Source organism: Copadichromis virginalis, linkage group LG17 (assembly GCF_057382275.1).
Source record: "Copadichromis virginalis isolate Kocher_CV1m ecotype Utaka linkage group LG17, C_Virginalis_male_GT1.1, whole genome shotgun sequence".
Classification (NCBI taxonomy): Eukaryota; Metazoa; Chordata; class Actinopteri; order Cichliformes; family Cichlidae; genus Copadichromis; species Copadichromis virginalis.
This window is the reverse complement of record NC_140634.1, coordinates 36,915,417-36,929,477: the sequence shown is the minus strand read 5'-3', so window position 1 is coordinate 36,929,477 and position 14,061 is coordinate 36,915,417. Positions and strand designations below refer to the sequence as shown.

General features: G+C 39.2%; 1 protein-coding gene across 1 annotated transcript in view; it reads left to right on the top strand.

Moving 5' to 3' along the window:
- The first annotated feature begins 2,289 nt into the window (after positions 1-2,289).
- slc2a13a (solute carrier family 2 member 13a) overlaps positions 2,290-14,061 on the top strand; it is a 102,797-nt gene continuing 91,025 nt past the window's right edge. Inside the window, exon 1 of the mRNA XM_085436273.1 lies at positions 2,290-3,133. Coding sequence (XP_085292399.1) covers positions 2,560-3,133 — 574 coding nt within the window. The 5' untranslated portion in view covers positions 2,290-2,559. The remainder of the gene's footprint in view (positions 3,134-14,061) is intronic.

Here is a 14,061-nt window from a genome sequence, read left to right as displayed (position 1 = left end):
GAATGTCTTAAAGACATAAAGACCCGGATGGCCGCTAACTTTCTGCTTCTAAATTCAGATAAAACTGAGGTTAGTGTACTCGGCCCTGAAAATCTTAGAAATATGGTATCTAAGCAGATTCTTACTCTGGATGGCATTACCTTGGCCTCCAGTAATAGTTTGAGGAACCTTGGAGTCATTTTTGACCAGGATATGTCCTTCAATGCACATATTAAACAAATATGTAAGACTGCTTTCTTCTATTTGCACAACATCTCAAAATTAGAAATATCCTGTCTCAGAGTGACGCTGAAAAACTAGTTCATGCTTTTAGTACTTCCTGTTGAATCCAGAATTCAAAATCCTGCTCTTCACATACAAGGTCTTAAATAATCAGGCCCCATCTTATCTTAATGACCTTGTAGTACCATATCACCCTATTAGAGCACTTCGCTCTCACACTGCAGGCCTACTTGTTGTTCCTAGAGTATTTAAAAGTAGAATGGGAGGCAGAGCCTTCAGTTTTCAGGCCCCTCTTCTGTGGAACCAGCTTCTAGTTTGGATTCAGGAGACAGACACTATCTCTACTTTTAAGATGTGGCTTAAAACTTTCCGTTTTGCTAAAGCATATAGTTAGGGCTGGATCAGGTGACCCTGAATCCTCCCTTAGTTATGCTGCAATAGGTGTAGGCTGCTGGGGGATTCCCATGATGCATTGAGTATTTCTTCTTCAGTCACCTTTCTCACTCATTGCATAGACCTCTCTGCACTGAATCATATCTGTTATTAACCTCTGTCTCTCTTCCACAGCATGTCTTTTATCCTGTCCTCCTTCTCTCATCCCAACCAGTCGCAGCAGATGGCCCCGCCCCTCCCTGAGCCTGGTTCTGCCGGAGGTTTCTTCCTGTTAAAAGGGAGTTTTTCCTTCCCGATGTCGCCAAAGTGCTTGCTCATAGGGGGTCATACGATTGTTGGGTTTTTCTCTGTATGTATTATTTTGGGGTCTACTGTTCTTGTGATTTGGTGCTGAATTCAAAATTGGTATTACTTATGGTGCTTCTTTTGAGTTTCCGATTAGTCATGCTAATTATTTTAACTTTCAGAGAAAATGTGCTCATTAAATATTCTTTCACTAGAAGGTAATTGCTTAATTTGATATGATGTAGCCTAACTATTCTATAAAGTGGCATCATCTATGGCAGGGGTCAGCAACCTAATTCAGCTCTGAGATTAATTGAGCCTCAAGGCTCAATTAGCTGGGGACAAAAAGGTAAATTCCCTAAAAGACACATTTCTTGGTTTGTTCTATGTAACTATTGTATATGCATGGAAACCCTGTCTCATTATTGATCTTCTTCTGTAATCGGTTCAATCACAAGTCATTTTCAGGCCATGTTAATTCTTCAGGGACACCGTTGTCCACGTATTGATCCTCTGAACTCATGAATGCTTTAACTGCTATGCCATTCTGTGCACTGCAGCTATGTTTCATCAGTGGTGAAGGACAATTATAGGGTTTGAGTGTATGGAGAAGATAAACTGGTTGGTATGGGTCACTGATAAACCTTTTTTTTAGCTTCAAGCAGACAGATTATGACACATGTATTGCCAAAATAGATTAATTTAGATCAATCAAATTGTTTTTAAACAACAATCAACATTTAAAGTGAATCAGAAATTGTGCAAATGTAAATATTTTAATAGTTACAGAGTTGATTCATTAAAAATCAGCTGATCCTACTTAATTTCAAGAGCACTGAAATATACTCTGCTTGCTTTGTGGCGGTGTTAAAGCTAATCAGCAGTACAGATACTATAATCCATAAAAGTGGATAGCAGCTGACATGTACAACATCATTGTACGACTGTCTGCGCTTGGAGTTCTTCCACCTGTAATACAAAGCTACTGCCAGTAGGGGGAAGCCGTTTTCCAGTTTTGCCAGAGGCTGCCTGTCGTAAGAGTAAAACGTGTTGAAAATGTTTAAAGCAACAACATTCCGGTTTTTATATCTTTTAGTTAACAAAGGTTTTTCTTATTTTTATGATTTTATGCTTTAGCCCCACAAAAAAGTGTTTTTTCACGAGGCTTAAGCATCATCATCAAATGAAATTATACAGCAGACATTTACACATCTTTGATGTGTATTAACGAGCATATTAATCCGCCTGATTTGGTCAGTTAACAACTGCAGACCGCATATTCCCCATAAAAGATGGTGCTGATAAGTCTTCGCTCCACGCTTCCAAAACAACATTTCTTTGCGTCACGCCGACGCTGGTAGTGACGATGTGATCCACTACACTCCTCCTATCTCACCTTTCCTACCCTACTCTTCTCCAACTCTCCCATCAGGACCACAGGGATGTCATGCGCGGATAAACAAGGCTGGAGCACAACTTTACTCAGCAGCGGGCTTCTTTTTTTTATTTGGAAGTGTCTTAGGACAGTCAGCGTGACTTTAAGTCTAAGCTGAGTGTAGTGGGGGGTAGGCCTGTTAGTTGGGTGGGCGTGTGTGTTTGTTTTGTTGTCAGACGCTTCAAATACAACTCAGCAGCCCTGTCCTGTGTTGTAGTTCCCATATGTCGCGAAGGCAGGCCGACCATGACTACAACCTCCGGAGTATGAACAACCTGATGGGCGAGAGGTGGAAGAAAGTGAACGACGGAGGTGAGCGCAGTCTCATCAAGGCTCCGTCCAACGCCAGCATCAGCAGCCAGGGCGCCTCCACTGGAGCTTCCGCCGCCGCTGGTGCCCCATCAGCCCCCTCCTCCTCGTCCACTGGAGACCTGGAGAGAGCTGCCCGCAAGCAGTTTCAGCAGGATGTTACACCTGGTTTCGTCTACGTCCTGGCCATCTTCTCCGCCCTGGGGGGCTTCCTTTTCGGCTATGACACCGGGGTGATCTCCGGGGCGATGCTCCTATTGAAGCGGGAGCTGGACCTGAGCGCCCTGTGGCAGGAGGTGCTCATATCAAGTACTGTGGCCGCAGCCGCCCTCTCCGCCCTGCTGGGCGGCTTTCTCAACGGGGTGTTCGGGCGCAGAGTGTGCATACTGCTCGCCAGCTTCTTCTTCGCCGTCGGGGGGATCGTCCTTAGCAGCGCTCCCGGTAAAGAGGTGCTCCTGGCGGGTAGGCTCATCGTTGGATTGGGGCTCGGTAGGTTTCAGGGGCGTTTTCAGGTTTTTGAAATAAGGGGGCGCAAAAGGGGTGGGTGGGGTCTCAGAAATTTCAATAAAAAAAATTCTGAATTAAGAAAATTAAAAAAAAATGTGGAGGGAATGGAGCTAACAAAATCAGTGTAGATACGGATATAAATCAATTTCATTCTACCAAGTAGCAAAACTATAGATGTCGAACATACTTTGTTCTAAGTTCAACTTTGAAAAGTAAAGCACCTGAGTAACTGTAAGCCATTATATTTCTTTTAAGTCTCCTTGTAGTCGGCTACCTAGAGTTCATGTATAGTTTGTGCCTTGTAGTGGAGATTTTCCACGGTGTCACAAAAAAACTGGCAGACACACGGACAGCCATGGACCCTTAAAGCCATTAAATATTTACCTCGTGAACAGCACCATACTACAAAATTGACATCATGGGCGTTATTGGTAGCTAGCTGCTTTTCTGCAGGTGGTGCACCTCTGGGTTTTTGTAACCTGGCATGCCGTGCTGCCGCCACCACAGCTGGGTTGAACACACGAGTGTTGGGTTTAATAGCTCCTTTTACAGAATTCCTGAAAAAGTTTTGATTTCTCCTTCTGCATCATGGCTGATGTGGCAGTATTGCCTGAATGGCGACGCCTATGATTAAGGAGAATATTGCAGCGGCTACCTGAGCCATAACAGTGAGCATAAATGGATTTGACTGTGTGAAAATGATACTACCGGCATTGTACAAAGCCACCAACACACCAGGGCCTTCACACTCACTGCCTGGTGATCAGTATTCATTTTGACAGCAAGTTTTCTGATTGCATCTCGTCTCTCCACAATATTTACCTTTAAAAGATTTTGTCTTGTATTTGGAAGGATCATCATTCCACTTTATAATATTATCTAATATTGAATATTCGTATTTATATACCATGAGGAGAAAAGCCCTGCTCCTAATTAAACACCCTGAGCATGCTCCCAGAGTCTTTGTTTAAGAAAAGTTTTTTTTTACCAGTCCAGAGCAAGAAACAAAGCCAACTGTAGCTTTAGACAAATTGCTATTCCAATGAAATTACTTCAGCCTGCCCGGCGCTAATGATAATGTGATTTATTGATTTCTTCTTCAACACTTCCCCTCGCTCGCTCGCCATTAGAAAGAACAGAGGTGGCACTCGGCTTAAGTGCCCCTTGAAGTCAAAGATCTTAAAGCTTTTGGTGGTTTTGGTGATGCATTGCTGCTGTAGCTCCTCCTCCCCCACCACAGGCCTGAGGTTTGCAATTAGTCGCAGGGTGTAATTACGCAGCGTGGCCCTCTGCTTCCTTTATCTGCATGCCACTGGCTGTTAGACAATTTGCAGTCCCCATTATCATCATCATCGTTCTCATTATTAGATTTGGTTGGGTATCATTAGGTGATAAAGGGGAAACTCATTCTGAATGATAAATATCACCCCATCAAAGGAAGCCCAGATAAACCTACAAAGCACACAGGAGACACATAGTGCCTCTGATTTTGCCTTTATTATTGAGTTGCACTCGTCTTATTGGCTGCCTCGTCCCTGCTTCCTTCCCTGCAGCCCACCTTTGCACATTGCCTTTCTCCTACTTCCTTCCGTGCATGAATATTTTTGCATTCTGAGCTTTCTCCCCTCTTGAATCATCCATCTCTCTGCGTGGTCTTCCTTCCACTCTGCGTGCCTTTCCACGCAACGCTTCTTTTGATCACAATTCAATATGCCTCACATTATTTATAGCAGCTGCTGTTACTCATGAGTCGCATCTCTGCTGTTAAAAGTGGCTTTCAAGGCTCGGTACTCGTCCATCACCTCTTTTGAGACCAGTAAGCGCTCCTTTCAGTGATACATGGAGGACTTGCACACCATTTTTATCATCTTCGGTCAGGGATCCTTACTAAGCTCTACCCGCCTTAAAGAGCTCGGTGTGTACCCCTTTAACAAACTAAAGTCGTTTATTAATTTGCTCCCCTTTTCCTGCATTTCTTTTGCTTCCTGTGAGAAGCAACTCGAACTTGGATTCTTTTTGTGTGATTAAAGACCAGTCGTACTCCAATTTGCATGTTTGTCTGGCACTGGAAATGTGCAGATGATGACAGCTTCTTGGTTAAATTTGCACTACTGTAAGTGGAATGATGTAAGACAATTTTATAATGAATGAATGGAAGTTTTAAAGGTTATGCTGGAAACCCTTGTATTTATTTCAGATTTACATTTTTGCAATACATGCATGTTTAGGCTCTTTTCCAATGAACTGCTCTCATAGATAACAGTCTAACCAACTTAAAGTGTGAATCTCCTGAAACAAGGTGCCACCAGCAGCATTATAGTGCAATAATAGTGACACAGCAATATAATAAGTGACTGAGCATAAGGGAAATATATATATATATATATATATATATATATATATATATATATATATATATTTACAAAAAGTGGCCTGGGCAATATTTTACCAGGAAAATCTAAATAAAAGATTCATCAGAATCAGAATCAGAATACTTTATTGATCCCTGGGGGAAATTATTTAAAATAGCTGCTTAAAATTTTAATCTAACAATAGCTAAAGTAACTGAACTATGCTACTCTGCAGAAGTTGTGGAATATTGTCATGTGATAGAACTGAAAAATATTTTTCAACTTTTTAACCAGTTGCTTAAAACCATGCCTTTCCATCATGCATCAGTAATTTCCATCCACCATTTGCTCTTCCTGTTACGTGGAGCACAACTGGAGTGCTCCGGCGACACTCGGCAGAGTATTTGTTTGCATTTGGGTCGCTCGTCTCCACCTGCTAGTGTCCCCACCTTGTTGTACTCAACAGTGTTTTTGCCTCAAGTAGTGAAGCAAGTTTGTTGTTTGCACATTTAGTGAGTAGTGTGGAAGTAGTTCCCTTTCAGATACTAAATCACCATCAGACACTGACAACAACTCTGACTCTTAGACACGTGCACTAGGACCACACACATGCGTTGTGTTGCTATAGCCATGATATCCTGATAAGATACTTTCATATCGTGCAAACATTTATAATGATATTATTGTGGACAATATGATGTAGCACAGCCCTAGTTTGTAAAGCTATAATGTGTATGTAAAGGTGGATGGAACGTGTTGGTCTGAAAAGTAAAGACCAATCCTGAATTTATTTTTATTGTCCATCAGGGGGCGACTACTCTGATCAGTGTAATCGGGATAGGCTTTAGCACAAGCCTACCTAGAGATATCGCTGTCTTATCTGTATACAGTGTCTTTGGCTTTGCTGTCAGATCCAGATGGATCACTGTCCATTACCTATGTGTATTAGGGATGGGATAATACATTGATATGCCAATATACAGTATTGTATCACAAATATCAAGAACTTGTACTAAGTAATAATACATTTTTGCTTTTATTCTCTTTAGAGTTATTTTTTGCGTTCAATGAAACATATATAATGATTTGACACAGGTGATTGTCTTGCAACATATTGTTTCGCAGGTATCATGATACCATGGGTATAGTGATGTTAACTTAACATTAGTACGATGCTGTATTGTATTTGATATCTCGCAGCTGACTGAAACGTTTGTCCTACAGTGGCCACTAGGGCTGCACGATTTTGCATAAAATGAGAATCACGATTTTTTTTGCTTAGAATTGAGATCACGATTCTCTCACGATTTTCTTTTCCAATATAAATATTTATTGCACTTATTAACTGCACATCAACTTCGTAACAGTTGAGACTGAACATAAAAACAATAAATAAACATAAAAACAACAAATGTCTCACATTTTGTCGGTGCTGCAAAATGTTGTACTGCTTGAAATTCCATCTCCACCGTTGCTCGACACTGCGTGTATAGAGCAGTTAGTGCAACAATAGAAAAATAGTTGCGGGACGGCACTGTGTAGCGTTTGTCTACGGTGTTGATCATTTTCCTAAATCCCTCGTTTTGCACAGTGTTGATGGGAGCCATATCTTTGGTCAGGTGATAAGTAATAGCCTCTGTAATTTCTTTGTGCCTGCGGGAGTTCGACGGGTATAGGGAAGCGCTGTATAAGGTTCCCGTTATTGATGTTTGGGTGGTTGACCTGGACGGATTTTCTCCTGTCACTTTCACTTTCACTTTTGAATTTTTTTGTAAATGTCACTTTCCAGAAGTGTTTTTTTTTTTCTTTTTTTCTCGTCATTTATTTAGACTGCTTACGGGGAATTTTACACAAACAAACCTGACACTTGATAGAGAAAGGGTTTCTTTAATGGCAGCAAATAGCTGCCACTTTGTCTGATTAAAATAAATTGAATGTGTACTTCTAATTAGCTAGCATGGTAAATTAGACAGGTGGCTCTGATGATCTAATTGCATACACAGTGTGAAAGTGTTGAGAAAACTCTTCAGTCTCAGTCGTTGTGCCCTGTCGAACCTCCATCCACCCATTTTAGGCATGTTTTGAGTTTGTGCTTGACTCCCTGCTTCAAATGTGGAAAGGTTTCTAAATGATTTCTATGATTACTTCATCTGAATTGTAGAGGATTTGATTTCTAAAGTATTGTTAAAGCATGGCCATTATTAAGTTAGAGAAAGTTGGATTAAGAACCTCTATTTAAGTACAGTAAATACACTGTTTGACATTTAAAAGTACAGGGTGGGACACAAGGTTTACAATGTTCATATCAGTAGGCCTGAAAGAAAGAAAACTCGAATAACTGATTAGATCATGACGAGAAAAAGTGTTTTATGCAAATATTTTTTCTGTTTTTCTGTTGTAGACATGTAAATGGAACATATTTATGCATTGTACTGCTAGTTGATCAAAATAAGATGCTGGAAAATTTTTAATTTATTGACTTCTTGTAAAAAAATAATATACAGATTAATTAAAAATGAATAAATGACAAATTATGTATTTTGTTTGCAGCTCTGTGTGGAAATTACAATATGAGAAGAAAATAGATTAAATGGGTAGCTTATGCCAACATGTGTATATGTGTGTGTATGTATATGTATATATACTAGGGGTGCAACGATACACAAAATTGACGGTTCGGTTCGATACTTTGGTGTCACAGTTCGATATTTTTTCGATACAAAAAATGTTCATGCCTTTTTAATTTGTCATTTATTAAAATTATGAATATATATTTTAACTCAAAAGTAAAGTTTTTAAATTCAATGTTGCTGAAACATCAAAATAATAAAAAAAATAAATCCATATGATCGAGGAATCACTCATCTTTGGAAAAGAGAGTTTATTACAGAGAAATGGCTCTTTCCAAAATAAAAGCTATACTATACACTTCTTCTGGGGTATACTCTCAGCAGCATATTAAACATATCAGGTCCCCATAAGGAGCATCACGTGCTAACGGCTGTCTAAATGACTCGGGTAAAGTTTGTAGCATGCGTGCTTGTTGTTTTTGTCTGCTTCCACTTGTCTTTGCACTAGGATGATGTCGGCGTAAATGTGCAGTCATATTCGTTGTGTTCCCACTAGTGCTTTCAGGTTAATTTCGTTAAAATGACATTAACGCCATAACGCCGCAAATCTCCGTTAACGGATCGCCCCGTGTGTGGGGCTGGACGGCGTCAATACGTTAACAAGCTAACTGCGCTAACGCAGTAGTTCCCACCCATGTAATTGAGCATTGCCTGGCACATCCGACATACTGTTTTACTTTTGTCCATGACATGCTTACCATCAGGGTCATGCTTCACATGAAAACCAAGATAGTTCCAAACGCCACATCTGAATGAGGGTGGGGGAGGTTCAATTTGCCATGTTGCAACGAGCTTAGCTTCTGTCTTGCTAGCTTGCGCTGCGCTCAGTGGATCTGCACTGACAGTGCAGCCTAGGTGGAGTAGTCGAACGCAGATCCACTGAGCGCTCAACACAGACAGCATCGTCAGAAGAAAAGTTGATAAAATAAATTTTAAAAATTGTATTGTTTGATACATATGCGTACCGAACCGAAAGCACTGTATCGAACGGTTCAATATCGATACGAGTATCGTTGCACCCCTAGTATATACCTGTAAGTACATACGTGTCTTGGTTTGTTATTCGAGCTACAAAGCCAAATATATGTAGCAAACTGTATGGAGGATTTATGATTGGGTAGGACATAAACAGAAAGTAAAAATAATAATTAATCGTTACTAACTAGTGGTTAAATCAGCTCATGCTTCTTTCTATTCTGTTTTAAACATATTAGGTTATTTTATTATAATCATTATTTTCCTTCGGTTTTACATTTTATTTGTGTTTTTTATATCGCAGTAATATGTTAATACGTTCAAATTAAAGCCTGATTATCATTATTATTATTATTATTATCATCAAAATGGCACTGTGATACAATGATATGCAATAATAGTAGATTGCAAGACAATCATCTGGGTCAAACCTTGATCTGTTTGTCACTGAATACAAAAAAATAACTAAAGAAAAAGAAAAGAAGACATTATTTATATTTTGTGTCATTTGTTTATAATTGGAGTGATATTTTGCTGTGTATTGCCGTATCAATACATTAGCCCATCCCTAATACACATAGGTAATGGGCAGTCAGCCGCTGTAAACACCGAGAGTGAAATAGCAGTCTATAAATATACTGTGATATTAACACAAGCAGTCGTAACACTGATGCGAATCTAAAGGAATTTATTGAGTTGGAGTTGTTTTTTTTAGAAACAAAAGTAATAAAAACTGAGGGAAAAGCAATAATTGTTTTCAGAGATTTTAAGATAAAGTGATGAAAACAGCAAAGAAATGCATGAAATACAGAGACTGCTAAAGTGTCAGCTGCACACTATCATTAACTGAACAAGCTCTGATTGCTCTTATGAGGGAGAGAACTAATCACATGGGTCATTTCAGCTGTTACATCATAAGTATCCCCTCCCTTTTGTGCTGTTACATTTTTACCATACAGAGATCTCCATTAACCAAGCACGCGTGAGCCAGACACTCAAAGATAATGAGGCAAACTGAAGGTGGAGACGCTAATGAGGCAACCTGTTTTGCATGCAATTTTTCTGGCCCAGTCCGATCACCTGCACATTAACACGAATGTCAGTTCTCAGAAAAGCCAACTGTTGAGCGTTTTTTTACAGGACTCACCGGAAAGGTCATCAGAGCTGTTTGTCAAACCAGGAAAGGCCATACACCGCCATGCCATGCCTTCTTGTATTTCTACACATAAACCTGGTTATTGTTGAGCTGACCTTTGCCTAAGCACATCGACTGTTGTGCGATATGAGCTGGTGCTTGCGCAAGCAGACAGACAATGTTGAGCCAGACTTGCGGGATTAACTCTAATTTATTATTTGATTTAGTATTTTCAAATTCAGTCAAACAGTTATCCACATCCAAACCATAATTTCCGATAGATAGATAGATAGATAGATAGATAGATAGATAGATAGATAGATAGATAGATAGATAGATAGATAGATAGATAGCACTAACCCTGACATTGACCAGGCAGTCAATATTTCTGCTTTTATCAAATTGTTCTCTGAAGTTTTGGTAGTCAGGGAGCCAAAAAAAAAAATCATAATTCAAAATCAAAACATCAGAAAAAATTTTCATTAAAAAAAAAAGCCTAGAGGAAGTCTAGAGCTGTTACATGCAGCTCTTTTGCCGTCACCAGTGGCTCTCTGTGGCTTTGAAAACAACATTTGGTGAATATGAAAATTATCCTCTTAATTTGCCTAAGACCCAAACTCTTCCACGACATGCTTTTTTAATTTCTCTTTGATATTTGGGCCCGATGAATGTAAAAACAAAGAATTACCAGATTTTTTTTTTAACCTTATTTTTGTTTTTAAGAAAAATGAGAGCCACATATGAGGATATTCATTTAAAATTTTGATGCCCATGTAGAGCAAAATTGAGTATTTTAGTCTAAATAACCCAAAATGTGATGTCCACATATGTGGACGCCAGGTCCTAGGAGGATAAATTCAATTGGCCATCATGGATATAGACACATAGTTGGCTTATCCCCCGAGCTATGCATTACAAATCCAAAAAATAAAAGTAAAGGAGAAAAACTGAGAATTTAACTGTGTGGGGGCAAAACAGTTTGGTTTCATCACCAACAACTTCAGATGTTCTCATTTTTGTTTAAGCTATTAAACTTAAATTAAAGTTTAGTAAAGCACCATCACACCATCAGAGATTACAGCTTTTAAACTGAGTGCTCATAAAGAGCCAGCTGGTCTTTCTTCTCCAGTATATGATTTGCCTTGTTCCTTGTTCTGCACAGAGATTTCTTCAAAGTCTCTAAATTATTTGATGATACTTTGGGTTAGGTTTTCACAGAGGCTGACTTGGAGCTCAGCGGGTTAAATAGGTTGGCACTACAACTCGAATATGCTTTGCAGCTCCATATAGACTTCTTGTTCTTAAAAATGTCTCTTTTTAGTAAAGGTTGGATGACGGTATGGTTGGATTATGGCTAAAACCTCAGAGAGCAAATCGTGAATGCTCCGTCCTCCATGCTCCAACTGAGAGGGGCAATTGCTTTTATCAGTTTTATCAGTAAAACTCAGTTAAAGTTGTACCCTCTTCAATAAAAGTGGGCAAACTTTGACAGGGGCAAAGAGGAAGCATCCAACTGAGTACACATGTTTAACATGATGTCCTAAAAGTTTATGATATATTGGGGGAATTATTCAGCTTTATCCTCAGTTCACCCTTTATCAGGGGTCTCCAACTCCAGTCCTTGAGAGCTATTGTCCTGCAGCTTTTAGATGCATCCCTACTCCAACACAGCTGAATCAAATGGTTGAATCACCTCTTCAGCATGCCATCAGGTTTGGCAAAGGCCTGCTAACAAGCCATTCATTTGATTCAGCTGTGTTGGAACAAGGATCTATTTAAAAGCTGCAGTAAAGTAACTCTTGAGGACTGGAGTTGGAGACCTCTGCCCTACAGTGAAGCAACCAACAGCTGTAGGCATCAGTGAGCGAACAATGCTTCCAAAACAGAGTAACGTTACAGCTAACAACGCTCATGTTAACATGCTAGAAGACATCCCCACGATCACGAAGGAAGCGATCTAAGTTTTCCCTCTTTTCTTTTTACATTTTCAAGGACAAGGTAGGTCATTAAAAATTTAATCTGCGAAAAACTTTCCATTTTCAAAACTTTTCCATTTGTCAGATTTAACCAATCAGTGGAGAGCTTGCCCCAAGACAATGCATTTCCATTTGTTCAACAAAGAGCCATAAAAATGTTTCTTTTCTGCCTTAAGCCTCTGATGCATGCTGGCTTAGTTAGTCATAATCCAATGCCTCACACACAGACAAAAAAACATGCACAAATAAAAGGACACACAGACACCCTCATAGTGACTGTATAATTATGTTTTCTGGCTAAATTATCTAGCAGTTGCAAGCGTTGAAATGTTTTGTTCTTTAAAAGAGGAGATAGGCCCGCTTAAAAATAGTACTGTTAATTACACTGAGATAACATTTAATTACAACCTGCAGGCTTGCTAATTAATTGGTTGGTTCATATAATTAAGTCGCAATTCTCTTCCTAACCAGGCGAAACCTAAATGTAGACTTAATGAGAAGTTTGTTTATGCGCATATTATTGTTTTAATGTGCAAATTACATCACTTAAATGTCAAGTTTTTAAAAGATGAGTTGGGTTCGTCTTGACATTTGCGCATTTTGACTCTCCAGAGCATGAAATTTAGCAGTGGCTAATTTCTGAATTAAGCCTTCCAGAACAAGTCTTATTATTCCATAACATGCTTTTAGAGAAACCAATCAAAAAATTGTTACTTTTTTTACTGAATTCAATTACGAAAGGTTACAGCTTTTCCTGCTTTCACTAATCCGTTCAATCACAATTCACAATTACACACATTTAAAAGTATGTATCAGATTTTTCCCTTCCCCTTACTTTGCATGTTTAAGGATCCTCTGTTAGAGGATCCTAAAAAACCGGCTTCCATTACAAGAACAACATCATAACAACAACACATCCAGAAAATGTTCTGTCTGTCAAGATCATAGTCGTGGAGATTCTGAAGAAGTATCTCCCTCGTTCTTCTGATCAAGTCTCAGTCCTAGCCTTTGTACTGTGTGCCTAGAGCCCGCCTTTAGAAGACCAGACAGATCCTTTGTTAAGTGTGCTGCTTTGAGGCTGAGCCTGCCCAGACAGCAACTTCAGACTGTGTATGTGTGTTTGTGTGTGTGAGTGTTGCGAGCTGTCCTCAGTGCTGAATAGAGAGCTCATTAATAAGAAAAGAAGCATAGTGCAAGTGTCTTGGTAAAGAGACTCACACTCAAGTAAAGAAATATACTCATAACACGAGTTAATTTGTTTGTTTTTTTAGTTTTATTACTATTGAGAATTATAAAGGAATACGAATACTTGACATTACTCATATCCTGTCACTTCTTTTTTTAAGTATGTGTGCTCTAAAACAGTGATACTGATGCAGAGAGAGGCTGACACACAACAACCTGTGTTAGTTTTTAAAGACAAATATTGTATATTCATATGCCTGGAATAAGCTGGTGTAGGAAATACTAACCTTTCAACCTACTCTTCAGACATCTTGGAAGCAAGACTCTGTACATAATATGGATCACCTACACATTAAACCTTATGGAAGCTGCTCAGACATGGAAATTCATGCCGTGAAGCTCCCAGTGCACAGTTCTCATGCTGATGTTAATGCCAGAGGAATCATTGTTGCAACAATGCCATCCTAATCATAACAATACTAATAATAAAAACAATAATCAGTTATTTCACAGATGTTTGTAAAGGCAGATTGAATGACTGGGTGCTTGATATTTTATACCTGTTGCAATGGGACAGAAAATACCTGAATTCATAGATTAACAGGTGTGGCTCAGTAATTTTGTCTAATCTATAGTTTTCTAGATAAAATTATAATTT